The sequence below is a fragment of the Cheilinus undulatus genome, linkage group 1 (assembly GCF_018320785.1).
Source record: "Cheilinus undulatus linkage group 1, ASM1832078v1, whole genome shotgun sequence".
In the NCBI taxonomy this organism is placed as follows: domain Eukaryota; kingdom Metazoa; phylum Chordata; class Actinopteri; order Labriformes; family Labridae; genus Cheilinus; species Cheilinus undulatus.
Genome location: NC_054865.1, coordinates 50802996 through 50830669, shown reverse-complemented (window position 1 = coordinate 50830669; position 27674 = coordinate 50802996). Strand labels below are relative to the sequence as shown.

The window sequence follows — 27674 nt, the reverse complement described above, 5'->3', positions numbered from 1 at the left end:
AGGCCTGAAGAGAGGAGAACAGTTGTCTCTGTAAACGTTGAAATGCCAAAGCAAAGATCACGCAGGACAAGCTGGATGGTTTACGGTGAGAGGAGAAACTTGTCTCTATAGATTACAGTGGCTGCTTTCTCCTCTCCAGCCTTCATCTCTCGCTCTGCAGAGCAAACCAATCAAGTGGGAGGTTCCCGGCAAGAGAGCAGCAATCTAGGGAGTCTGTAATCAGCACTGTAAGCCCCTTAAAAACACAAAAACACTCTGAGCATCTGTGTGCACAACAGGAAATGAATCCTCGGTGACAGAGGAGTAGAGTGCATGAGGGCCCCACAGGGAGTGACAAAGTCCTGCAAAACTCTAAAAACACTCAAAAGTCATCAAAGTTAATGAGGCTTTAAAATTCATAGGATAAAGTGTGTGCATCTGACTTATTTAGCTCCAAACATTCATGATTTAGTAATCAATTTGTTTGTTTTATGCAGCGGCATTATTATCAAATATGTGATCGGACTGATCCTGCATCAGTTCATCAATTAATTTGTTGAAAGGATGAAAGTTTTACTTAATGTTGTCATTATTTTCATGTTTCAAGTTCCATCAAAAAAGTGCAAAAAATGTCTTGGCTTTAAATTCTACAATGTCTAAATTTACCGTCTTGCATGCTTAGAGGTTAAAGCTGGTCCAGCAAAACAAAACAAGGCATTTTTTGTTTAGCATCACCTTTAAGATAAAGTAGCAAATCCAAAAGCAAATCCAAGCACCCAAGCAATATAAAAAACTATCAATAAATTTAGAAGTTCAGTCCATATTGTCAGTTTGAAGCAATTCTTGCCAGTGTATTGATTGGTGACTCAAACAAGGTCAAACAGATGCATTTGTACCACCTATATGGTCTGAACCAGGACTTAGAGCTAGGGGAAGCTTCAAAGGGCTTATTCTTTCAAATACACTGTTTAACACTGTTATACATGAAGAAATATGCAGGAGTGCATGTACAAAATGACTAGCTGACATCCACTAATCAATGTAACAGCATTTCACCCTTTTAGGAGTTCATGTTTAGTTGTTTCCTCTGTGAACTATGAAATTAATCCTGTTTTAAGTTAAGAGCTTTTACTTCCATCTAGGCTGTGATTGGCTCCTGCCCCTCTGTGACCCCAAACAAGAAAGGTGGTGTAGATTAGCCTACTCAACTTGGGTGCCTTGTGGCATCATCGGGGCTACCTTCAAAATGCTTTAAACTCAACTAGGAACTACCACTATTATGCAGATCATTAGTTTTCCTGACTTTAATGATCAAAATTGTCTTGCAAGGGTACATGTGTGGGATCTCTCCGGCTACTCTGGCTTCCTCCCACCACCAAAAGCATGCTCATGTGAAGTTCAGTGGTTAGCATGTTGTAAGCATGTGGTATGAGAGATTTTTGAACTAGAAAATGGAAATTAAGTTGTCTGTAGGCCATTGAGGGTTAAATTCATGTATAATCACTCAAATGAAGTGAAAAAGGCCACATATCAAAGCTCTAGATTAATCTGCAAAGAGGGACAAAGGCTGGTGGGGCTAGCCGCTAATGTTAGCCACATTCTACAGACCATTTATTGTACAGTAGCAATGTGGCGGCAATTTATTGTGTTTAATCATTACCAATACATCGAGCTTACCTGATGATAAATCATGAATGACTTCAGTGTAAGCTTTGGACTGTATACCTGACAAATAAAAGCAGCATCCTGTCAAGGTGTGCTGTTTTCAATAGTGGGCACAATTTGAAATACTTTTCTGGCTTCTATGGTCTCTGAAAGTAGAATTAAACATTTTTCTTGGTTCAATAAATCCCTGCATCAATATTTAGCAAAAGAAAATCAAAACAAAACAAAGTTAGCTATGAAAGATCAGCAAACACATGTGCACTGTCCACAGCACCCATGTGTTTGTGACCTGCAGCTCTCCACACCAGCTGCACATTGCATCTGCTTCCTGTTTCAGACCCGGCGGTGCTCTGACCTCGGTCTGAGTCCATAAATCCACTTATTTACTCCACGCCTTAGCACACGAACACACATGTATATACAGACATGTGTAAACACAGACACACATTAATCCATGTGTTAGTGGTGTAAAAATAACTCGTCTATGAGCGGACGCTCATGTAGCAGATGAGTCCACACATGAATGCCGTTAATCTACATGTCCTCCAGGACCAGAGGGACAAGTTCATTTCCAACTATCCCCATCTGTGTGGGGGTGAGGGGGGCGAGCAGAGACGGGCTGGATGAAGCAGCAGCTCTGTGGACTGTGTGCTGAGCAGAGCTGTAATGCTAACTGAAGGCTGCAGTCCACACTGATGAGTGCACCTTGGCCCTAACGCGCAGCATGGAGCTCACTTCTCCAGAGAGCTGCAGTCAGAGTGGTCAACATCATTTACACAAATAACCAGGTGGGAATGAAGAGAAGGGAGAGAGGAACTGCAGCTCAGAGCAGCCTCACTTTAAAGTCCACATCAGAACAGAAGACGTCCGAATAGCCTGTTCAGATTTTACATTAACATCTGTAACAGGTAAGCTGACACCAGGTGTTAACCCTAGATGCTAGGGGTGAACAGATCTCAGTGTGTGCTACTAGGAGTTGATATATCAGACGAGGTGTTCTGGGACGCCTTCATCCAGACTGGCTTGGCAGTATAGACGCAGTAAGACCCACGTGATGAAAGTAAGCAAAAAACATGGCGTACTGATGTCCATCCAACCTCACTGGTTACATTTTGTCTGTTGAAGTAGGCTAGTGCTGTTTACCGAACTGCTTTCCACCCCTACTTTGATATAAAAATGCTTAATAAAGTGATTTACTATTTAGTAAATAAACCTTGTGGAGTATACTGCATTGACTGAAAGGACGACTCAATCCGAGACGTACTAGAATATATCACAAGATAAATTAGACCTGCAGAGACTGTCACCACTTTTTAATCTCTTTTCTTTAGTGATTTCACTGACATGTTTATCAGCAGATTTCAGTTTATAAAGCTAAGCATCTGTATCGGCAGATATTTACATTTCTGCTGGTATTTACAGTAGAGCTGGGCGCAAATTAGATTAAATCGCAATATGCCCTGCTGCACATTTCAAATCACCGAAAGTGCAATATTTTTTAACCTGAAATTTGTGACAAAATACCTTTTTTTTTTTGGAGCAGAGACATTATGCATTTCATACCATGCAATCAAAATAGAGGCATATTTTTAGAATAGTGTACAAAAAATCAAATTTTCTTCATTTTTGTATGTGTTTCTTGTTGAATATGAGAATTACATTAAAATTATTACTCTCTTTAATACAACAGTTCATATTCAATTTGCAAATTGAGTCAATATCATCACAATTAGAAAAATTTTCAAAATTGTCCAGCCCTAGATTAATCTAATATTGTGTTGGTTATAGTAAAGAATTAATTATTTTTTGTTTTTGTTGGAAAATACATGAGATGAGAAACTTAAGAAAATAATTGCGTATTCAATCGCAATCTCAATATTGGGTAAAAAAAAATGCAATTAGATTATTTTCCCAAATTGTTCAGCCCAAATTTACAGCCCCACTTGCTGTATAAATCATACTGATACAACACGATACGATTTACGATACAGTATACAATATATGATACAAAATTATACAATACCAGACGATACAATATGTGATGTCACACGATACGATATGATGCATATGCAGTTATGATACACTTCATCGTCCCCTCAGGAACAACTGTCTAGGAATCCAAGTGCTGCACTAAGCTGCAGGATAATAGCATTTAACAAATAAATTAGAACAATATTGACAACGAACTGCCTGTACACAGTTGTACATATCAATAAAAGATGCTGTATCGGTGTGGTTTACACCATCCAAACCACGGGTGGAGTGATGTAAAGCCCACCGACACTGGACTGTGGAGCAGTTGAAGTGTGTTCTGGGGAGTGATGAATCATGCTTCCCTGCTTGGTTACCTGCCTGACTGCATTGTGCCAACTGTGAAATTTAGTGGAGGAGGGATAATGCCATGGTGCTGTTTCTCAGGGTCTGGGAAAAGCCCCTTATCTCCAGTGAGGGCCAATCTTAATGCTTCAGCATACCATGACGTTATGGTCTGTGCCCCAGTGCAGAAAGCAAGGATTATAAAGACATAGTTGGTGAAAGAACTTGACTGGTCCACATAGAGCCCTGACCTCAACCCAATCAAGCACCTTTGGGATGACTTCCAAGAGAGATTACAAGTCAAGCTTCCTTGTCCAACATCAGTGTCTGATCTCATAAATGCTCTAAAGACTTAATGGGCACAAATTCCCCAAGAGGATCTGGCTGCAGACCTCTACAATGGGGTGACCTCCACCATGCGGCAGGAAGTGACATACATTACCCAAGCCGGAATCAGAATGACTTACTGAATGCTGTTTATTTTCTGTGAGAACAACAGCAGAATTTCAACAATAAATACTGAAAATAGACTGAGGGACACACACTAAGGAAACACACCACACACTAAGGAAAACCCAAAGAGGGTTAAGGTTAAGAACCTGAACCATCAAGGTTCAGGGTGAGGAAACAAATAAAAACAACACACCACAAATTAAGAATAAACCCAGCTAGGGTCACTTCCAGCCCCATGGTCAAGGTCACCCCATCATAGAGGTGTGCAGCCAGATATCTCTCCAAATTCCCACAAAAACACTCTAAATCTTGAGGAAAGCCTTCCAGGGAGAGTGGAGGTTGTTAAAGCTGCAAACGGGTGCCATATTAAAGTACATATATTCGATTACAATTAAATTACAGACCCTTGTGGTGTAATGGTCAGGAGGCTAAATACTTTTGTCCAGATGGTGTATCTGCCATCTCTAAAATGTTTTAATGTATTGTTTATGGGACTCCAGGAACAAGTTTCTACTCTTGTGGTAACTAATGGCGATCGTTTTAAACAAATAAACAAACACAGAGCTGCTAATACTCACCAGGCAGCGTCCGTTGACACAGACTGCTCCAGGCTCCTTGTCACAGGCCGTGCCGTCAAGCACTCGGCCAAAGTTGTAGTAGAAGTTGTGACCCAGGGCCAGGCAGCTCAGTTCGCATGGGTTAGAGCCTGGCAGGGAAAATCTCAAGTCAGTGGCTCATTAAGTAATTATTATTGTTGGAAATAAATCGACAGGGAAAAAGGCTCAGAGGCTTAGAAAGAGAGGCGGAAAAAAAACTAAACACATGTCGAAGAGAAAATGTATGACATCAACAAATCTGGGTGGATTAACACCAAACAGAGAGAGCAGAGGGAGCATAGAATGTACTCCACGACTCCTAACAACACAGGTACTGAAGTTACTCAAGAGGAGATACTAAAATGATAGTAGTTTAATGCAAAACTACGTAACCTCAACATGTCAGCTGTCACCGACCTCCATGAAAGGTTGTCCATTTAAAGGAGGTTCCAGCCACAAGTGGGCGGTCATTGAAGGCAGCACACTGCATCTCTCTGAAGTCCTCTGAGTTAGATGGACACTCCTGCAAACATAAAAACACAACATCAGCAAGTTCATTTCATGCATTCATTGAAGTTTTTTTCATAGTCATCAATGACAGAAATTAACCATTTGTTTGACCTGTCAATTAGAAAGCCACCTCTCTTAACAACAGCTGCTGACCTAATGCCAGGAAAGGCCGGATCAGACTATCTTAGCCTCTTCTCTTTCAGTGAGGCCGGTTTTATCCAAGAACCAAATCGATTAAATATCAATCAAAGTGAGTCAGAATATTTAGAGTTTTTAGTTGTTTCAAATGGAAAGGAGCCTGGTTACAAGAGCTGCTGTTTAACCAGGGCTTATCATAGGCTCACTTCTTCACTGCTTCAACATGTCACATCACTAACCCTATCCTAAATAAATCAGCCTTTTGGGCATTAAATGTCACATTCATTCATGCTTAAACAAGCTGCTACAAATCAGTGTGTTTCTCCTCTTATTAAAACACTACCTGTCCAAACACACCTGCCCAACATGTCTGTCACACAGCTGCTGACCTTACCTCACATTTCTAAGAACAGCAGCTCTGATAACCGGCCTTTTATTCCCTGAGTGAGGTGCACCGCGGTGCAGTGAGGACACGGGTTAATATGTCAGTGAAATTCCAGATCACACCCTGAAAGCCGTCGGCTGCTACACCTGCCCTAAACACGCCTTTATGACCAGGTTTAAAGCAAACATGAGCCATTGTTGTAATATTTTTCATGCAGTGTGAAAGTCTCTCTGCTGAAATGACCTTGGTGTTGCAGATCTTGTATTGTCGGGGATCTCCAGCACACGGTCCACCCACTGGGTTTCTGTGACACACAGGAGAGAGATTTATGAGGTGACTCAGCAACAAAGACTTGAAGACTTCTTTTTCTTCGAGAAAACAAAAAATGTGGAAAAGAAGTAGATGTAGCCTCTTGTTTTTAAAGTAAAAGTATATAAAATGTGCCTTCTTTCTAGTGGCCATCAGGGGCGACTTCAGTGTCTTAAAAAACGAATGACTGTCCAAACTGGATGAAAGAATGACCTTCATTCTGAGTTTATTTAGTATCCATGAAAAACATTAATTAGTTGAAGGTCAGAATAACCAGTAAAAACATAAAGAGAGGAAGTATTCAAGGTACACCATGTGGACAAAAGTATTCAGCCACCTGACAATTACACCACCAGGGACTGTAATGACATTGTATTCAAACACATGTACTTTAATATGAAGTTTTACAGCTATAACAGCCCCTGATGTTGGATGAGAAGGCCTGGTCTCGCAATCCTCGCAAGTTGAGGCCATGGCTCCGTGAGGGCCAGTCTAGGTCCCCCACACCGAACTCATTAAACAATGTCTTTAAAGTCCTTGTTTTGTGCACTGGAGCACAGTCATGTTGGACTAGAAAAGGGCCTTCCCCAAACTGTTGCAACAAAGTTGGAAGCATAGCACAGTCCAAAATGTCTTGGTATGCTGAAGCATTAGGACTGGACTTCAATGGAGATAAGGGGTCTATCCCAATCCCTGAAAAACAGCCCCAGGTGAGTAACATTCTCCTGGCATCCGCCAAACCCTTCCCCCTCTGACTGGCGAACAAAGAAGTGTGATTCTTCACACAACAGAACAAGTTTCCACTGTTTCATGCTTGGCATTGGACTTGGTGATGTGAGGCTTCCATTCAGCTGCTCAGCTAAGAAAACCCATTCCATGAAGCTACACAGTTTTGTGCTTACATTAATGCCAGTGGAACATCAGAACTCTTCAGCTATGGAATCAGCAGAGCGTTGGTGACTTTTACGCTCCATGTGCCTCAGCAGTCGTTGACCCCGCTCTGTGATTAATGGGGTCTTCTGCCTCATGGCTGAGTTGCTGTTGTTCCTAAACTCTTCCATAATTGAGCATGGATGAAATTTCATGAAGTATTTTATTGCAAAGGTGGCATCCATCACAATGCCCTGCTTGAAGTCACTGAGCTCTTCAGAACAACCAATTTGTACCATAAATGTTTGCAAATAGAGACTGCATGGTTAGGTTTTTAATTTTATACACCTGTGGCAACAGGACTGATTGAAACACCTGAATTCAATAATGAACAATATTAAATACTATTGTCCATATGGTGTATATCAGTATCTCATTCAGTATATTATAAATCAATGAATGTATAGAAAGTGCATCAATATGACTGTTTCACATTTATATCAATTTTTCAGCATGGCTGATAAAATTAGTTCCAAGATAATAATTGTTTTGACTATAGGAAAGACCAAAATCTAAGGATTTCTTTTAATAACTAAAAACGGTACTAAACATTTTTGAGTTTCCATCAGCTAAAACTAGACTAAACTTTAAAGAGTGGTGATGACTAAAATGTGACTGAAAATATTTTAATCTTAAGCTTGAGACTAAATCTAAAATAGCTGCCAAAATTAATGTTGGTGTGAAGTTACATGAAAGCTACGAATAGGATGGGAGGCAGAAATTAAGCTTCATTCACATTTTACCACCTCTCATACACAGACTTCCTGGCTGTATTTACCTGGTGATACAGGTGCGTGTCCTCACAGAGGCTCCACTCCCACAGCTCCGTGAGCACACGGACCAGCCGCTCCACGTCGCCCACTCGTTCCTATAGTGCAGCTGCCGTCGAGCTCTGGTCAGACGACCTGATGATGACGCCTCACCAGATGGACCCCAGGCAGAAATCCAGGACTGGGACACAAAAGGCACAATGAGAAACTTTAATACTAAGAGACAAAATCAACAATACACTCTCTCTAAGTCCTCAGAGTGGAACTAAAGTGAACTAAAGTGAAAGTACTGAGGTGGGTCATGCTATTGCTTTTCACATATTTGACAAAACCCAAGAAAAGCATGTTTTTTATAATAAATAAATGTATAGCAACTTCAAAAGACAATACTTGAGAGAAGGTAAAGCTCCTAAACAGATCTGTCTGACATCATGCAAATGCTGGGGATCGACGAGATGAGTATCAACGGGATTTTCAATTAGACACTGCTTCAATCTGTATACTCCCAACAATAAACTTCTTACTGGTGCACGACTAAAAGACTCGTGGTCCTTTTCAGTGTTCATGAATGCTGAAGAAGACCGTGAGTTGAAACATGTCCGTTCTGCCTTAGTCTAAATAAACTACTTTGAAGGACATTTTGAGTGCTGACGTCCTCAGTTTCAGTAGTTGTGAAATCCCCCACGAAATGGAATAAACCTTCAAGTTCCTCTATTGGCAGCATTTACCTAAACAGACACCAATATCAAACATTTTTGTAAAGTTGTTTTTAGGGATTTTTGTGCCTTTATTGATAGAGGAGGACAGCAGATAGAGCTGTAAACAGGGATGGGAGAGAGGGGAGAGACATGTGGGAAAGAGCCACAAGCCGGATTCAAACCCAGTCCGCCTGAGTACTAACCTGACACGCCACTGTATTTGTTTCATACATCCATCGGGAAACCTTCCATAGACGGTGTTTGGGAAAGGGCAGAGCCTTTGAAGCCTTTGCTTACGTCACGACTCTGCTGCGCCCAAAACTACTCCCTTTTACTCCTGATTGGTCCTGTCACTTTCTTACAGGGCTCAGTCTGTTCAGATGGGAGCTTTGGACTGTAATTTTCAAGTCTTGCCAATGATTCTCAATGCATTCTGGCAGATTATCTATAACACTCTGTTTGGAGTTTGCCTTTAGGAAGCCTTCAGACGAAGGACCAAAGCTCTTCACCCTACCCAGACATGGACAACTGACACACAGAGGGAAGGAAAAATTTAAAAAATAACTGACAGGACAATTTCACATCAGTCAGTGGCTCGAGATGTTGGTTTTAAATGTTTTTCAATTGATCCCCCTGCACTACTTCCTCCTGTTGATGATGCTAACAAGTTAGCAAGCAGCTGTTTGTATGTGAAAGATAAAAACACGGACAAACTGTACAGCTTCATATATGTCATACATACTGTAATCCTCTACTTTTTGCACTAAAACAATGCACAATACCTCCTAGCTTACAGTGATATCTGCAGATGCATGTGATTAGCCAGCTAAATGGTTAAATTCAGGATTTTTTGGTCAGTTTAGGCAAGAGTCCTAGTCAAACACTGTCTAAACTGCAACCCAGCTGCCTGCCACTAGTAGCAGTGATAATTTAAGTTACACTTATCTCTGTCATTGCTGCTGGCCCTTCTTCTTGGCTTCTTGGAGTGATTTTGCTTCCAAACACTAAAATCTGCAGAAACATCTCAATTCTCTGCTCTCCATCACTCTGCATGTTCAGAGCTGTCAGGAGGCAAGTGGTAACTGTCAGCAGCTCACAGTCCTCACATGTGTGCGTGGAGGTGAGTGTTTACATGCAGAGAGAGAGAGAAGAAAACAGACTGCTGGCAGAATGACAGGATATCATTTGTGAAAGGAAAAAGAACGCGGTTCAGGGGAGTTATCTGTGACGCCTAACAACAGCCACATTATTTATAGCCAAGAATCCAACATGATTCTGATGACTCTATTCAGAGTGGATGGTATAAAAAAAAAACCCTGTGAGCCTGCTGGATCAGGATCATCAGAGACAAACAATAAAAGTGATTAGAGAAATCTGAATGGCGCTCCTCAAACACATTCCTGAGTTTTTTTATTCCCTGGAGGAGGACTCAGACTGGCAGCGTTCCCAAACAGTTTCTCACACAGCAGCTGGCTCACACACCTTTAACTCTTTACATACAGACTTTAAAAAAACGCTTTGACCATCTTTTGGCAGGATAGACTGAAGGCAGCTGAAGTCTGACATACAAGCAACACCCAACAGCCAGATGTAGATAATACAAGTACAATTCAAAGCTCCTGCCCTTGTTTCCCTCCATTTTCCTCATTAACATGTAAATAAAAGCAGCAGATTATCTTTAGAATCAGAAACACTGTAGAGCCAGCATGTAAGATCAATGTATTTATGATTTTTCATGTCACTGCTGAAAGATTACATCCAAAACAAGCGTAAATTCTGATCTCCATTTTGCTCTCCAGTTTCACAGGGATCGGGCGTGAACAGCCCATTTCAAGACCAGATACAAATTCTCTATTGGATTGAGGTCTGGGCTTTGACTGGGCCACTCCAGAACATTCCCCTTGCTGGAAAATAAATCTTCTCCCAAGCTGTTCTTCTCTTGCAGACTTAATAAGACTGTCCTCCAGGGTTTTCTACATTTTGCTGCATTCATTTTACCCTCTACCTTTACAAGTCTTCCGGGGTCAGCTGCCAAGAAGCATCTCCACAGCATAATGCTGCCACCACCGGTGCTTTACAGTGGGGATGGTGTGTTTGAGGTGATGTGCAGTGGTTGGTTTCTTGTCTGATGGCCATCAAGCTCAATTCTGGTCTGATCAGACCAAAGAACCTCTCTTGACCATGGAGTCTCCCACATGCCTTTAGGCGAACTTTTAGTTTTACGCCAGATATAACGGGAAGCACACCTTCCAAAAAGTTCAGCTTTTGTCTCAATAGTCCACGAAATATTTTCCCCTTAGGATAATCAAGATGTTTTTGGCAAATCTGAGAAGAGCCTTTGTGTTCTTTTTGGTCAGCAGTGGTTTTGGCCTTTGAACTCTCCCATTAGTGCCATTTTTGCCCAGTCTTTTTTTTTTTATTATTCAATCATGAACTCATGAAAAGTCAGGCCTGCAGGTCTTTAAATCTTGTTCTGGGTTCTTTCATAACCTTCTGGATGAGTCATCGATGCGCTCTTGGAGTAATTTTGATAGGCCGGCCACTCCTGGGAAGGTTCACCACTGTTCCCAGTTTTCTGTAGTTGTGGATAATGGCTCTGACCGTGGTTCGCTTGTAGACTATTTAGCTTTGTCTGACAGGTCCTATTTAAGGGGTATCTGGATTTGACAGGTTTGGCAGTAATCAGGCCTCAGTGTGGCAAGTAAAACTGAGCTCAGCTTTTCAAAACTGTTGTTAATGACAGTTAAATCATGATTTAACAAGGCGGAACAGGTATGTTTGGATGGCACAGCTGCAGGAAACATAAACTAAGATGAGCGTAACCCCACTCACTTGTAGTAATTTTTTAAGACTTCCACTCCTCCACAGCTTAACCAGATTTCTTACAGGTTTTTTGTCTGCAAAAAGCCGGGTTGAACAGATTCATCTGTTTACAACAATCTCAGGAAATGTTCAAACATGCACCACTTGTGTGAAAGAGGTATGACAATCATCTTTAATTTCTACCGTTACAGGAGGATTACAGCCTCTAAAGCTTTCTGACTTTGTAGCTCATTGAACACAGCTGGTGAGGCATGCACACTCACTAACACACATCGTCAGCTGAGAGCGAGCTGTGTTTTGACTCTCCATCATTTTCCATGGCAGGGTCACCTCAGGTTGCCCTCATTAGTGTTACCTCTGCTCCAAATTAGCGTTGATAACAGTTGGAGATGTGGTGGGCCGGCATTCAAGATTAATGAAAGGGACTTTTAACCTCCACTACACGCCCTTCCCCCCAGCAGAAAAAAAACTCACCTCTAGTGTCTGAGAAGCTCAAATCAAACACCGACTGTGACAATGAGACAGACAGATTCCTTCAGAATAAAAGAGTCCTCCTGTCTGTCAGCAGACCAGCTCTCACAGTCTGAAGAGAAAGTCTGGAGCTGACAGACAAAACTGAAAAAATCCTCCTGGTAGACATCATGAGCACAATAAATGAGGACAGGAACATTATATCTGCAATCAAAATACACTGACACTAAGCTGAATGATATCAGAAGAAGTCCTGAGACTGATTTTTGGACTCTTAAATACATATAAACTTGTCATTATGACTGAAAGTTGAATGTCAGACCCAAACTGGAGAACATGTTCTGAGCATGCTCCATTGCCTTCACTACGGACTTTGACCCAGGAGTAGAGCAGCATAAATGCTAAATGCTGGCCCCACACCTTTATTTGATCACCAACAAAATGAAGAAGTTCTTAAACTTCCACAGTCAAGGATTTTGTAGGCATAGATTCAGGAGTGTGATTCAGGAGTGATATCCACCGATATCTTGGCTGTTAATGGCTGTAAATACTGGCGTAATTCATCTGCATATATTGGCCATATATCAACTTCAAATATTGGCCTATATGACCTTTAAATATCAGCCTATTAGGTGTAAATATTGTAGTTCATTCACTGTAAATATTTACCTATATGAATTGTAAATATTGGCCCGTATCGCCTGTATAAACCTATAGATACTAGAGGTGGGAGAAAAAATGGATACAGCATAGTATCTTCATATTTTGTCTGGTAATATATCGTATTGTCTCGTCCACCAGGTATCGATTCTTTCAAATTAATGGCTAATATGAACTGAAGTCTATAATAATGGAAAAACAAAATCAATTGTTTGGTCATTTGTTTGTTCAGTAAGGTCTGCACAGGTGACGGTCATAGAGCAGGAGAAAGTTGGCACAACAAACATGGCAGCACCAGGGGAAGGACATTATGCAAGCAGGGCATGAATGAGATGGACATGACACATGAGGTTTGCAAGAAGTGCTATGTGAAAATAAAATACTGTGGAAATACGACAAACATGAGGGCAAGAGCACTGCTAAATCAGCTAAACAGAAGAAAAAAGGGCATGGATTGCAATATATGGAATTGCAATACTTTCTGTGTTGCAAAATGTTTAAAATCAGAATAATAAAAAATTTTCAACCCAAGTATCATCATAATATCGTGTCAGGGGCCACTAGTGATTCCCACTACTAATAGATACCGGCCTATATTGGCTGTTAATATCTGCGTTTATTGGCTATAAATTATGTACTTCTACCAGCTGTTATTATTAGCCTATATTTGCCTATTTCAGCTGCATATATTGGCCTATATCAGCTTCAAATATTGGCTTACATCATCAGTAAATATCCACTAGTTCAGCTGCAAGCATTGGCATAAATTGGCAGTAAATATCTGCCTGCATTGACTGTAGATTTTGCCCCATATTGGTTTTAAATATCTGCTTTTATTGGCATGAATTTCTACTTCTACCAGCTGTTATCATTGGCCTACATTGGCTGTAAATATTGGCCCATATCACTTGTATAAACCTATAGATACCGGCCTGTATTTTCTGTTTATATCTGTGTTTATTGGCTATAAATATCTACTTCTTCCAGCTGTTATTATTACCCTATATTGGCCTATTTCAGCTGCATCTATTAGCCTATAACAACTTCAAACGTTGGACTATATCATCTGTAAATACTGGCTTACATTGGCTGTGATATTTGCTTTAATTGGCTGTAAATATCAGCCAATGTTGGCTGTAATAATCTGCTGTTGTGTGTTTCAGTAAAGACATGTTTTTTCATCCTTAAACTTTGGATTGATTTTTAAGAACTGAAGTTTTAGGTGTGATTTAATCTTGAAAATTGGCAACAACTCAATATCCTGGATACCAATGAATTTAGTAAAAAGTATCACATTTTTCATTAGATTTTACATTAGAAAGTTGAAGGTGAGGGTGAGGACGGCTCTGGCCCAGTACTGGACTGCTTTGGACAACCAGCTCTCCATCATGATTTCATTCTGTCTTTTAGTTTCCATCTTTTGCTGACCAGCTGTGGACATCAGAGCCGTCAGTGCAGCTGTGTCGATGACTCACTGTAGAAAATGTTTCAGAAATCTTAAACATGCGAAGCAGCTTTTGAGCAGTGACACGTCTTCTGTTTCAACAACACCAGTGAAGTAGTGACTTAGTGCTTTTCCTACTGACAATGGAAACTGATCTGAAGAGTGTCGACCCTCCTCTGCATTCCTCTGTTTGATGTTTGGGGTATCCTATCTCTGTACGTGTCTGCTTATCCAGCCCAGCCTCCAGGGGAGGGTGGAGGGGGGGCGTCTGCCTGACAACGAGTCAAACAGTGATGAAAGATGGATGCCGTGGTCGGAGGAGAAAAGGTGGTGCAGCAGCAGTCAGAGAACGGAGGAACTGAAGAGATCCATGCTTATAGAGGCATTAACACTGCAAAGACCAAAATACGCTGCAAACAGTCCAATCAGCACGCTGTGGACCTCAGAGACCTGCTCACATCAGATGCAGGTCAGAGGGCTGTGAAGGTTTATTATCTAAATGAGCTGGATTTTCCTCTTCAGAGCCTAACTGCAGGATTTTCTCTGAGTAAATGAGCTTAATCGCTGCGTTTAACTCTGTCAGAAGTAAGAAAAATAAGACATAAAGGCAGTAGAACAAGGGGGGGCCGGAGGGCTGTGGGAAATGGCCTTGGGCACTGACAGGCTCCTGTGTGTAAAATGAGCACGGTGCACTTGTTGAAACTCTGTCATCCCGCTATTAGCTTTGTATATTTACACTAGAAAACAGAGGAGCTGACATGATGGCCGCCCACTGACCTGCTCTGTGCAGCTGAACGCCTAAAATAAAAGTAGCTGCACTTAAACAAACGTATTCAACAACGGCAGCATCCCTGGAGGTCTGTCTTTGACATGATCCTGTTAAAGCCTGTCTCAGCCTTTTTATACAATGCACTGTTGTAAAACGCTTTAATCTCTTTGAAACGGTTCAATACAGAGGCATGTGGCATTTGCATGAGAAAATACAACCCTACATATTAATGAGTTAATATTCCCAAAATTATAAGACTTTTAGTGACAGCTGTCTTAGCTTGATGCTACAAATATTGCAGGAAGTCCAAACATTTTCCGATAGAACCACATGCTGAAAATGTCAGGATGATGGGGCTTTTAGCATGCCAATAAAGAGAGATGCAAAAAAGGAAGGGGGAGATGCAGGAAGAAGGAAGTGGGAGAAGGAAAGGATAGAGAAATGCAGAGTGAGCGAAGAGGGAAAGAGCAGAGGGTGATGCAGAAAAAGAAAAATGAGTGAAACAGGAAGAGAAAACTAGTAGAGGAATAAGAGTAGAGAGAAATGCAGGATGAGAGAAAGGGGGAAAGTGTGAAAGCCAGTTTCCACCAATTAGGCAAAGTTGGAAAAAGAAAGAAAGGAAGAAAGAAAGAAAGAAAGAAAGAAAGAAAGAAAGAAAAAGTATCCCATAACGCCATATGCGATAACATTATGAGATTACAAGTCAATATTATGAGAAAGAAAGTAAAAATTATGAGATAAAAAGTCAATATTATGAGATAGAAAGTCAGTATTATGAGCTAAAAAGTCTAATTTATGAGATTAAGTCTAAATTATGAGATTAAAAAGTCTAAATTATGAGATTAAAAGTCAATATTATGAGATAAAAGTCAATATTATGAGATAAAAAGTCAATATTATGAGATTAAAAAGTCAATATTATGAGATTAAAAAGTCTAAATTATGAGATTAAAAGTCAATATTATGAGATAAAAAGTCAATATTATGAGATAAAAAGTCAATATTATGAGATTAAAAAGTCAATATTATGAGATTAAAAAGTCTAAATTATGAGATTAAAAGTCAATATTATGAGATAAAAAGTCAATATTATGAGATTAAAAAGTCAATATTATGAGATTAAAAAGTCAATATTATGAGATTTAAAAAGTCTAAATTATGAGATTAAAAGTCAATATTATGAGATAAAAAGTCTAAATTATGGGACAAAAAGTCATTGTAATGACATAAAAAGTCAAAACTGTGACATAAAAAATTGAAATGAGATAAATAGTGGAAATTATGAGAAAAATAGTCAAAACTATGACATAAAAAAAAAAAAAAACGTCCTGCATTGATGTAAGCCTTTTGGAGTGGGGGGGGGGGGGGGGTCTCTAGGAAAAAAGACCTTCATCCAGGGCTACTTGTTTCTTTTCCCTTCCTTTATTTGTAAGGTGATTGTAGAGAAGCTTGACAGGAAGTGACAGAAGATTCATCCTAAAGCTGACTTTTACATGTGGTTGCTTGAGTCCGAGTGTTTTCAGACAACTGCTGATGATCTGGTGATTTTATTGTGACAGAATGTATTCTGCCCTTTCTCTCCAGGCTCTGTTTACCCACATATAACAAATACCTAGAAGTCGATATTACTTTTACTAAGAAGGAAACCAGAACCCTTCAGACACTAAAACCAGAGTTTGGTGTTGGAATGAGAAGAAGCTGTATTTGACAATCAATCAATCAGTGCCAGTATAAAAAGAAGTGTTGACAAGGAGCAGAGGTACTTGTTGGGGTCCTGCAGGGACTTGTGATGAAGCGGACGGGTCATACTTACACTCTGAGAGGACGACAGGCCGACAGGAGCGACCAGCAGCAGGACAAAGGTCAGGGCCGGGAACAGACTCAGCTTCCTACAGACAGAGAGACAAACAAACACCATCAGCCTCAGTTTGCCTGCTTGATTACATGTCATACCAACACAAAGGCAGAGATGTATTCGATACCATATTAAAGAAATGGTACTTAAAGCAGATATTATAGATATACCTAGTCTTTAAGCAACAAAATGTAGAATTCTTGCACTGCAGTGTGTCAATTAATACGGACATTTCAGACGATGCATTATCTCTTTCCTCTCAGTTACCTGCAGTTTCCATATCTCTGGTCTGTGCTGCAAACTGCAACATGCTTTAAATTCAACCAGAAATCGACATAAATTTGCAGATCATTAGCTATCAGTGTTTTCCACACATAGATGATACTTGGTTGGGCCACCCAGGTATATTTACAGCCACCACAGTATATTTAACAACAGATTTTTTTTCTCTTTTATTTTTTATCTGTTTTCCTGATAGTAAATCCACTGTGTGAGGACTGATGTCTCAAGTTTAAAACCCAGTTTCCTTACTACTGTTTAATCATGTTTTCTCAGCTGCATGCTGTTTATCATCCTGTACCCCTGCACTCAGAACAGCAGCTGCAACACACCACCTTATCAACCAAAGCCTTCACAGACAGTCACCTGCTATCATTATGAAACACTTCTAAAGGAAAATGATGCTATTTGAGCACCTTTGTAAACATTCTGCTCATGAACACTGTCATAAAAGCAAGAAACACAAATATTACACAGCTCCCCTGACATAAATTATCAAAACTTTCTCATATTCCTTTTCAAGGAATCACATCAACATCAGAGTGAGAGAATAAAAAGGATTAAGTCAGCAGGCACTGAGCGAACAGGTGTCTGTGGTGTGTAAATGTGTCCAATGTGTGTTTAAGCTGCACCAGTTTAGCTCAGTTGGTATAGCAGATGCCCATCCTGAGGGTAAAGTCCTGAACACACTGGTCACAGGATTGATTTTTGATCTTGGTGCAAGTTTGGTGCATGTCTTCCTGTACTCTCTTTCCCCATATCCCCATATATCCTGTCTCTGTTTGGCTGTCCTGTCATGCAAAGGCACAAAGCCCAAAAATTAATCTTTTCAAAAATTGTTTTAACTTATCAATTAAGATTCCTTTAACCAGGAAAACCTTATTGAGATCACAGACAGCTAGGCGATACTTTATCAATCCTGAGGGAAATTCAAGTCTCATTTACAAAAGTGTCCTGGCCGAGACAGGAAGCAGAACATTTGACAGAATTACAGACATAAAACACAGCAGTTACAAACAAAGATCAACCAATCCTGAGTCACAGAGGTCAAAGACATCCAGAACCTGAGGCATCTTCCTCCAATGCTTTTTATTTACTTTTAAAAAGATTTAGAGACCAGCTCCCTAAGACATACTTGTAGAGTCTCCTGTAGCAGGTCCTCCCTCAAGATGGACTTTGGTTGGATGGAAATTCAGTTTTTCTGAATGCTCAGCAGTCCATCTCTGACATTTTAGACTTATCTCACACTGTTAAAATGAATATTAGGGCCTAATGTCAAATATTTAAGAGAAAAGTTTAGCTGATTTTTGAAGTTGAGGAGCCCAACTTAATGCTTTATGTTGCTATTCAGTTAAATGACATGCTCATAGCTAAAAATGTTGATTGGCAGAAAATAGTTGCACCTGTTGAGCCTCCAAAAATGTCAGCTTGACTCAAATCTTAATGTTCACTTTTTATGCATGTTTCTTTTTTTTTACAATGCATTAACATACACTTAATCACTTTTTATAAACAAAGGTCTATTTCAGGATCATTGTCATCTTGTCTTTGTCATTGACGAAGGTAATCCGCAATTTTTTTTTACATATTTTTGGTTGAAAAAAATTAACCCTCTTAAAGGCAGAAGACAAGACAGAGAGGAAACAGCAGAGGTCTTTAGGTCATTGATAACATCCACAAATAAGCTGCCGGACTGCTGTGAACCCCCCGCAGGAAGGAGACAAGGTCAGGAATGCCCCCCCATCCAGTCAGTATCATTAATTCCCACTGCCGGCCCCCTCCTCCACACCCACCCACATCCACCCTAACAGTGTCTTATTAACTCTCTCACAGCCACAGAGGGAGGGGCCGCCTGCTTGAATGGACCCCGACGCTGAGACTCTGACATAACTGTTGACCTTTGTTACAATAAAGGAAGTGAGAAACCAGAGTCACCTGCTGCGTTTACACCAGCCCTGTGATTTCATCTATAAAAGGAGGAGAGTCATTTGGCACAGTCCAACTGAAACAAGCACTGGTCTTCATAGGACTCACCTTTGTGGATTTAAATCATCTACAGGTAAAAGCAGGCTATTTTGATACCTGTTTGATACCACAGCAACAAAAAAGAAATCCTAGACATCCAGGAGTTTGTTTTTAATCATTAAAAATCACAGACAAACTTCTCACTTGCACAGATTTGTGCAATTTTGAGAGCATGTGCACTCATTTGGTTAAAAATATTTGTGATACCATTGGTCCTTAAGGGTGCTTTCCTATATGTAGCATGTTTCCTTTGTTCCAAATGAGACAATAAGATACATCATGTCAATGAAATAAAAATACAGTATGTATGTTAAAATAATTGATAGCATAAATATTCACCTCCTTCAAGTCGATATTAAGTAGCTGCACCTTTGGCTGAAATCACAGCACTGAGTCCGTCTCCATCATGCTTGCACATCTACAGTTTTACTCCATTCTTCTTTGCAAAACTGCTCAAGCTCTGCCATGCTGTATGGGATCAGGCATGAACAGCTCTTTTCAAGTCCAGACACAAGTTCTCTGTTGGATTGAGGTCTGGGCTTTGACTCGGCCACTCCAGAACATTCAACTTATTGTCTTTGAACCATTTCTGTGTAGCTGTCTCTGTATGTTTCAGGTCATTGTCTGCTGGAAAATAAGTCTCCTTCCAGGCTGAAGTTCTCTTGCAGACTGAATAAGATGTTGTCCAGGATTTTACTCACAGATGCTGCTGAGAAGCATCCCCACAGCACGATACTGCCACCACTGTGCTTTACAGTGTGGATGGCATGTTTGCAGTGATGTGCAGTTTATGGTGCCCGCTACTAATAGCCTTTGGTCTGATGGCCAAAAAGTACCATTTTGGCCTCGTCAGACCACAGAACTGTCTTTCACTTGACCATGGAGTCTCCCACAGCCTTTTGGTGAAATTTAGTCAATATCTAATGTGAGTTTCTTTCTCTTTGCCACTCTCCCATAAAGCTTTGACTGGTGAAGAACGCTGCCAACAGTTGTTGTCTGCAGAGTCTCTCCCATCTCAGCTGCTGAAGAATGTAACTCCTTCAGAGTAGTCATAAGTGTCTTTTGCTGGTCTCTCTCACTCTCTGTCTTGGATTTGTTTTTAATATTTCTGATTTTGATTGTGTGGAGTGGGGCTAACTTTTTTACACGCAAGACAGATTTGGTTTCAGTCAAAAGTTCATTTCCTGGGTTAAGCTTCTTTATTCCTCTCCCAAAGCCTCAGTAAGTAAGAAAAGATTATTTTCCCGCTTGTTCCTGAATAAGATCCTGCTCTCTCTCATTACTGTATTGATGTGATTTTTTTTATTGTATCTTGTTTGTTTGTCTTCCCTCCTTTGCTGTGCTTTAAGGGCTGAGATTATTATACATACTTACATGACCATGATCCACAGTATGACCAGACTGACCATCCCATTCCAATGTTGCGTGTTTTTGTTTGTTGATATAAACCTTTCAACACTGTCATTCATATGTACTGTGAACCTGCTACCTCTTTGTGTACTAAATTTAATAAACAAAACTGTGGAAAAAAAAAATTCTGTTATCATATCCTGTAATGTCTGTGTTTTGACCTTTCTTGTAATGTTGTCTTGCAATGTACCTGTCTCGTATGTATCTTTGTTTGTCAATACATAAATTTACAATTTATCCATCCCCTGATTTATACTTTTCTCTGAGTTGTTTGGAGTGTTCTTTTGTCTTCATGGTGTAATGGTAGCCAGGAATACTGAATAACCAGTGACTGGACCTTCCAGACACAGGTGTCCTTAAACTACAGTCAGTTAAGACACATTCACTGCACTCAGGTGATCCCAGTTCCACTAATTGTGATACTATTGGCACCAGATAGCTGGACCTTTTTGAATTAGGTCGGTCACTATAAAGGGGGGTGAATTTCTATGCATTTACTTTACCTGACATATTTTTGTTTGACTTTACTTTAATGAAATCTGTTTTCATCTTGACATTAAGGATTTTTTTTCAATATATTTTTTGGTCAAAAAAGCCAAAGTATATGTGAATACGTTTCCAGGCACTGTACTGTCCTAAGCTCTTTTTGCCCTCAATGCCAGTCACATGACCGAAAGCTATGAACATCACTCAGCCCCTTTGAGGAATAAAAGAGTAGGACACATGAACTAAAATAAATACACAGCTGCAGCAATGACTATAGGAGGAACTCCTGTGTGCATGAATAGAGCTTTTTTGTCATGAGATAAATTTAGTGGCTTTACTTAAAGAAGAGGACAGTGGATCTAGTCAGAAATGAGAGAGTGGAGACTATCAGGTCATTTGTGTTTTATGCTTATAATATAATGTATTGAACAATAGAACACAATAACCACGGCTTCTTCCCTCTAATGACTTACTTTCTCATAAGTGCCATTTGTCCCCAAATAAAAAGGTTAACATAATCTCTACAGCAGCATATTTATACTCAACAAAACTGAGTGAAAGCCATCAGAGGGAACCTGTTGTACTAACACAGTGAGCTCTTCTGAGGTGCTACTAGATAAATCTCTGTCGTTGTTTGCTTTACAAGCTACTTCATCTCCGTCTTTACCTCCAGGGTAACTGTTAGACATGGATTCGTCGTCTTTTCCTCCCTGTGATTCATCAAAAAAAGCATGCTTGTTCTGAGAAGTGCTGTGATTCCTGGAAAACCCCCCGTCTTTGATGCTTCCTGGCACTGCTGAGCTGACAGCAGCACTGTGTCATACGGACATTAAAGGCTCTGTTCATGATGGGACGTGTCAGTTTTATTGAGGAAACATACAGACGCGTCCCATTTGGAAACAACTCCATCTTCTTTATTCCACGTTTCCCTGACCTTCTCTCCCCCGTCTCCCTCCAGCCCGTCGTTTATCTCTCTATCTGCTCTGTCTCTTTTATCTCCGCAGCGGACGAAGCACAGCGCTGCTCCGATGCTTTTGGAGTCACTTTTTGGCTCGGTCCCAGGTCAGTAGTTGCCCTGCTGTCCAATTAGACGATACATATCTGTGCCTCACACTCGGCTGAGCAGCCCATCCCTTTGGCGACCTCGGCTCCCATCAGGGCCTTACATGGGGGAATTCATATCAGTGGAACAAGGAAGGTCGCTGCGACCGGGGCAGACATCAGGCTCATAAATCGTGATGGAGGAAATGACCTTCGCTTTTCTCACAGAGTTGGTCTCACTTCAAACGTCTCTGAGGCATGACTAGGGCCAAATACAACCTGCCTTGTCTTTAAATAAATGACTTAAATTACTTTTTAATCAATAATAAGGAAAAAATATACAAAAATAAAAGGTACATTTCTTGGGTGGGCAGACATATTCCTGGCTACCATTACACCATGAAAGACAAAAGAACACTCCAAGCAACTCAGAGAAAAAGTAATGAAAAGTTTAAGTCAGGGGATGGATACAAAAAAAAACAGGCACTGAACATCCCTCAGAGTTCAGTTAAATCTATCATCATGAAATGGAAGGAACATAACATGTAAATTCGCCTAGACAGGCCATCCTCTCACACTGAGTGAGGATACAAGAAGGAGACAGTGAGAGAGACCACCAAGACACCTATCACCAGTTGAAGAAAACACAGATTAAATCTGGACTAGAGTTCACTAAAAGGCATAAACATGGCAAAATACAGAAAAATCCTGGACGACAATCTTATTCAGTCTGCAAGAGAACTTCAGCCTGGAAGGAGATTTATTTTCCAGCAGACAATGACCTGAAGCATACAGCAACAGTTACACAGAAATGGTTTTAAGACAACAAGGTGAAGAAAAGTTAATCCCCCCAGGACACACTTGGAAAATTAAAAATATAAATTCTAATGGCTTACTTTGACAAAATCCCAAAGGTTTGCAAACAGGTCTATATCCACTATTGTAATGTTGTATAAGGGCCACTCTATTTAAAAAACAGAAGGATTTGTTAATTTTTACATTGAGTCTGTAAATTTACAAGAAAGAAGTTGAAATCATTAACTTTAAAAGCTGTTAATTTACTAAATGTAGAATTTTAAAGATTCTAAAGTAAAACATTGGCGATTGCAATCCTTTTATTCCCTTTTAGATCCCTAATACAGTAGTTCTCAACCTTTTCAGCCTGTGACCTCCAAAATAAAGGTCCCATAGACGGGGGACCCCCACTGTCCCTGAACGTGGTTGAACACAGCAATGCACATTCAAGAATAGTCTTGTGCAGACAAGGCTGCCCATTAGGGGGGATAAAGGGGAGAACTTTAGGGGACCCAGCCAAACTTGGGGCCAAACCTGAATAATAAGCATACTTATCAAAGAAACAAATATCTTTTTAAGCCATTTGTGTAGTAGGTATCCCTCTTAAAAATGTAAATCCTAGAGTTTAAATATGTTAAATAGCTAAAATGGGTTAATAAAGGCAAAAAATGGTGGAAAAGATGGAGAAATTGGATTTTAAAACACTGCAGAAATGGGTTAGAATTGCAAAAAATAAAATAAAAGTGCCAAAAAAAAAAGGGTTAAAGTGGCACAAACTGGCATATTAAGTGGTAATAACGAGTCAACAGAGCGCCAACAAGCGGAGAGTTCCAATGATTGCCTTAAAAGTGGCAAAACAGGCATATTAAGTGGTAAAAGGGCATTAAAAAGTGGCTGAAATGGTGTTAAAAAGGTAAAATTAGGTGGAAATTTGGTGAAATAGGACAAAAAATTGATATAAACTGGGAAGAAAGAGTTAGCTGAAGCAAAAATAGGCAGAAATGGACATATCAAATTGTAAAGTGTGGTGTAAAAGTGGTAAAGAGGGGTTAATAGTGGCAATAATGGGTCAACAGAGCCAACAATAGGGGGAGAATGGCAAGAATTGCCCTAAAAGTGGCAAAAACAGGCAAAAAAAAGGGGGTGAAAAGGTTTAAAATTGACAAAAATGGTTTTTTAGTGGCAAAAATGTTCTAAAATGGGCTAAATTGGTGGGAAAAGTGACAAAAATGGGTCAAAATTTGGCAAAATGGTGTAAAGAGACAACAGTGTAATTTAATAAATATTCTTGGTTTTTTAAGGAATCTGGAGACCCCCTCTCAGTGTCTCACGACCCCCAATAGGGTCCCGACCCCAACGTTGAGAACCCCTGCCCTAGTAGACCACATCAGAGCAGGCAGGACCCTGAGCTCCCCCTGAGATCTTTGGTGTCCCCCCAGGGGTACCTGGATCCCAAGTTGGGAAACACTTGGGCACCACTGGGGAATAAAACAGGAGCTTAACTGGCAGCTGTTTTCTCTGTTCACTATCAGTGGAGCCAGTTGGTAAAGCCAAAGTAAGGGAGCAAAACTCCAGCCCTATAAGTAGTGGATTAAAAATTCAAGTCCAGGTACTCAAGATGGTTTGAGAAATTTAAAAATCCTTTACTTCATAGGGCCCTTGACAATAAACATATTGGTGTTTTTTAATTATTATCATAGTTTGAAACTGGGGGGAAGAATAAGAAAGCAAAGAGGTCTGGCTCCTGTTCAAACATTTATCAACGTGGTGCTGGAGCAAACGTACTCCTCTTATTTTAAAAGCAAAAATGACTCTAATGACTACTAATTATCTAAATGGTTGCTTATCTTCTCTGCAGCTTTTTTCAGGTCTTTGCTGGGAAACTTCTGTCAAATTTTAACTTCAGTCTATAAGCTGTCCTGTGACTTGAGTAAGTGTGAAGCTCACATTTTAATTTTAAATATAACAGAAAGCACAGATTAATCCAGATGAAAGCTCAAAGTCCTGATGGTTTCCATCTTTTCTGGAACGTTTTTCCAGATAATTAACGTAATTAACCGCTGTTTGTGCTGGGCGGTGCCACTGTTTTTTCTTCTTCGTCAGCCATGAGTGTGACTGATGTCAGTCAAAATAAACAACACGTCTCGTATTGATTAAAGCTCTTTCCCTCCCTGGCCCGCAGCTATGCACTAATGTGCTGCTATAGTCTTAATGAGAGCAGGAGGAGGCGGCCTGACCCCTGCTCACCTCTGAAGGGCCCCTGCAGGGAGGGGGCCAATCAGTCAGTGACCGGAGCTGCTGTCTTTTCATGTGCAAGAAGTGAAGCCAAAGATCAAGTGAAACTGAGAGAAATGGCTTCATCCCTGTGAGAGACTCGGCACGGTTTATGTGGAGGATTTTAACTCAGCAGAATCTGAATGGACCTCATTAGAACTGAAGTCTGTAAGAAAGAGCCATCGATGGGGAAATGCAATTAGTAAAACACAAATGTGGTATATATAATCCAGAAACATGTAGTTTATACCTCCTCTCTTCCATCTTTCAGGTTGTCCATGCTTTTGAAAAAAAGCTAGTGTATTTCGGCCTTCCACTAATATTTCTCCATGTGTCTGAAGACAGTTTATACCAGTACTCATCCTTATTCCAAGAGACACAACGTCTTAAAATACTTTTAAGAGAGCCACAATCCAAAACCAAGATGTAAAGCAGAACCATGATCAACGGATCAATATTGAAAATAAATTGAAACAGTGATTTGGTGGATTATTGTGTGGTTAAATGGGATTGTAGTGTCAAAAGAAAGGATATTCCACTGATAATGAGCATATTTTTTAAATTTATGTAAGTTCCACCTGGCCCAAAGACTTGTTAAAATAACAGGATGTGCCGAGCTGATGAATTACGGCTGCCTGTTTGGGTATTTATTTCTCACATTTGGGCATTTGCAGTAGTTCTGTGGCTCTAGTAACTCAAAGAGATGTTTTCTATTTTTTCCACTCATCACTAATGCTTTAAGCTAAAGGGGAAAAGGCCACATATTGGTTTTTGCCCTGGGCCTCAAAATGACTAAAATGAGCCCTGCCTCACACCTGCAGCCTTCCAGAGACATTGTTCTGTCCTGCACCACAAGCCAACTTCTTCTGCTCTTCTCTCTTTGTGTTAAGAGTAACACACTACAGTAACTCTCTTACTTTGTATGGCAGTGTAATACGTTTCTTTGTAAATCATAAATTCTGTTACAATTGCAGAAAATCTTAGAAAACTCATTTCTTTTACTGCTGACAACTCAAAGATAAAGATAGAAAACATGTTTGGCGGACGACGTGTCAACAACGTAAGCACTGCAACTTCCTGGGAGAGAGAACAGCCCTGGTGTGGTGCATTCCCAATTTAGTCACTGATAGTTCAGTTCTCTTTTCTTTTCTTTTCGTTTAGTTTAGTTAGCTAAAAAAACAAATAATAACATTTACTGTAATGATTGTTGGATGGAGACGAGGCACATTTTAGGGTTCCTTCAGCCCCCACCCCCAAAAAAGTCCCAACAGCATCCATGAAAAGGTGGCAGCTACAGGCACGGTTTAGTTGAAGCGACTGCAAGCTTGACTGGCTTCAGTCTGACCCAAAGAGGAAGTGAAGCACGGCTTTAGACAAAAGTGTTTACTATAGTAGCAATTTTAAAGAAAGCCTTGAGAGTAAAATGTTGTTTTTTAATTTTAAGTCACTTTTTAATCATTTTAACCTTTATAGTTAAAAACCTTTAGTTAAAAACTTAAAAAGAAAATTAAGTCCAGCTTTATTTAATAAAGATTCTTTACATTTTAGATTTTACTTTTAACCAAGATTTTGTTTCCTTTAAACTAATTTAATCAGCAAATTATTAATAATAATAATTATTAATAATAATTATTATTAGTAATGTAAAACTTACCTTCTAAGTAAACTTACCTTCTTTTAGCTTTTCATGACCATAGATCTATTTTTAGTCTCCAGCTTGAAAAAAGGTAGCAGAAGAACATTGATAGTCAGTTTAGTCCTGTGATTTTCACATTTCATTTGCCTAAGGCTAGGGCTGAAAGATTTGCAAAAATAATCCAACTGCAAATTTTTTCCCAAATATTGCAATTGCGATTTAATTTGTGATTATTCTTGGGTCAATCGTGTATTTTTTGACAAATTCAAGCAATAAATAATTCCATAACTAAGACCATGTGTTTTGAAAAGAATGAAATTATTTCCAAAGCAATGAATCCATAGTAGCATGGATCTGATAATGGGGTGCAACAAGCTTTAAGCTATGAAGGAGGTGGCTGGGGTGGGGGAGGTGAGACTGGCTACCAGCTGTTCACAGCTGGGGTACGACTTCAGTGAAGTAACGCTAGGCCTCATCAGTTTTAGACAGAATGAGTTTACTATTTTTGCTCGTATTGCAAATGTGATGTCATTTGCTTTCAGGGCATTATCATTTTTATGTCACTCATTTTGACTGAGAAAAACACATAAAACACAAAAAGGAAATGTTTTTTAAACCATTATAAAACAAAAATTGACACTTGAATGTTTGCATAATGTGCATAAAATCTCTGTCGTTGCAAAAAGCAGATTTTTTAAAACTGGTATTCTGACACATTTTACGTTAAAGAAATATCGCACTGTTTGCGATGTGAAAATGGCAGCATGCCATATTGTGATTTAATCTAATTTGTGATTAATTGCCCAGCCCTACCTAAGGCCCACCTAGAATCAAGCATAATTCTCACACCATATTCATGTACATAAAATGTAGTATTGTTAAGATGAAGGCATGTGGAGTGCTAAGGAGTCACCATGGGATTTCATAGACACCGCTGACAGTTTCTGGGACATCCAC

The 27674-nt window shown here is 39.9% G+C and overlaps 1 protein-coding gene across 1 annotated transcript in view; it reads right to left on the bottom strand.

The window, feature by feature from the left end:
* Nucleotides 1-27674, bottom strand: part of adamtsl5 (ADAMTS like 5) — a 66715-nt gene that overhangs the window by 22884 nt on the left and 16157 nt on the right. The window contains exons 2-6 of the mRNA XM_041792655.1: nt 16730-16805; nt 8060-8232; nt 6286-6346; nt 5427-5532; nt 4992-5119 (exon numbers count right to left, since the gene is read on the bottom strand). Of these exons, the coding sequence (XP_041648589.1) occupies nt 4992-5119; nt 5427-5532; nt 6286-6346; nt 8060-8232; nt 16730-16805 (544 nt within the window). The remainder of the gene's footprint in view (nt 1-4991; nt 5120-5426; nt 5533-6285; nt 6347-8059; nt 8233-16729; nt 16806-27674) is intronic.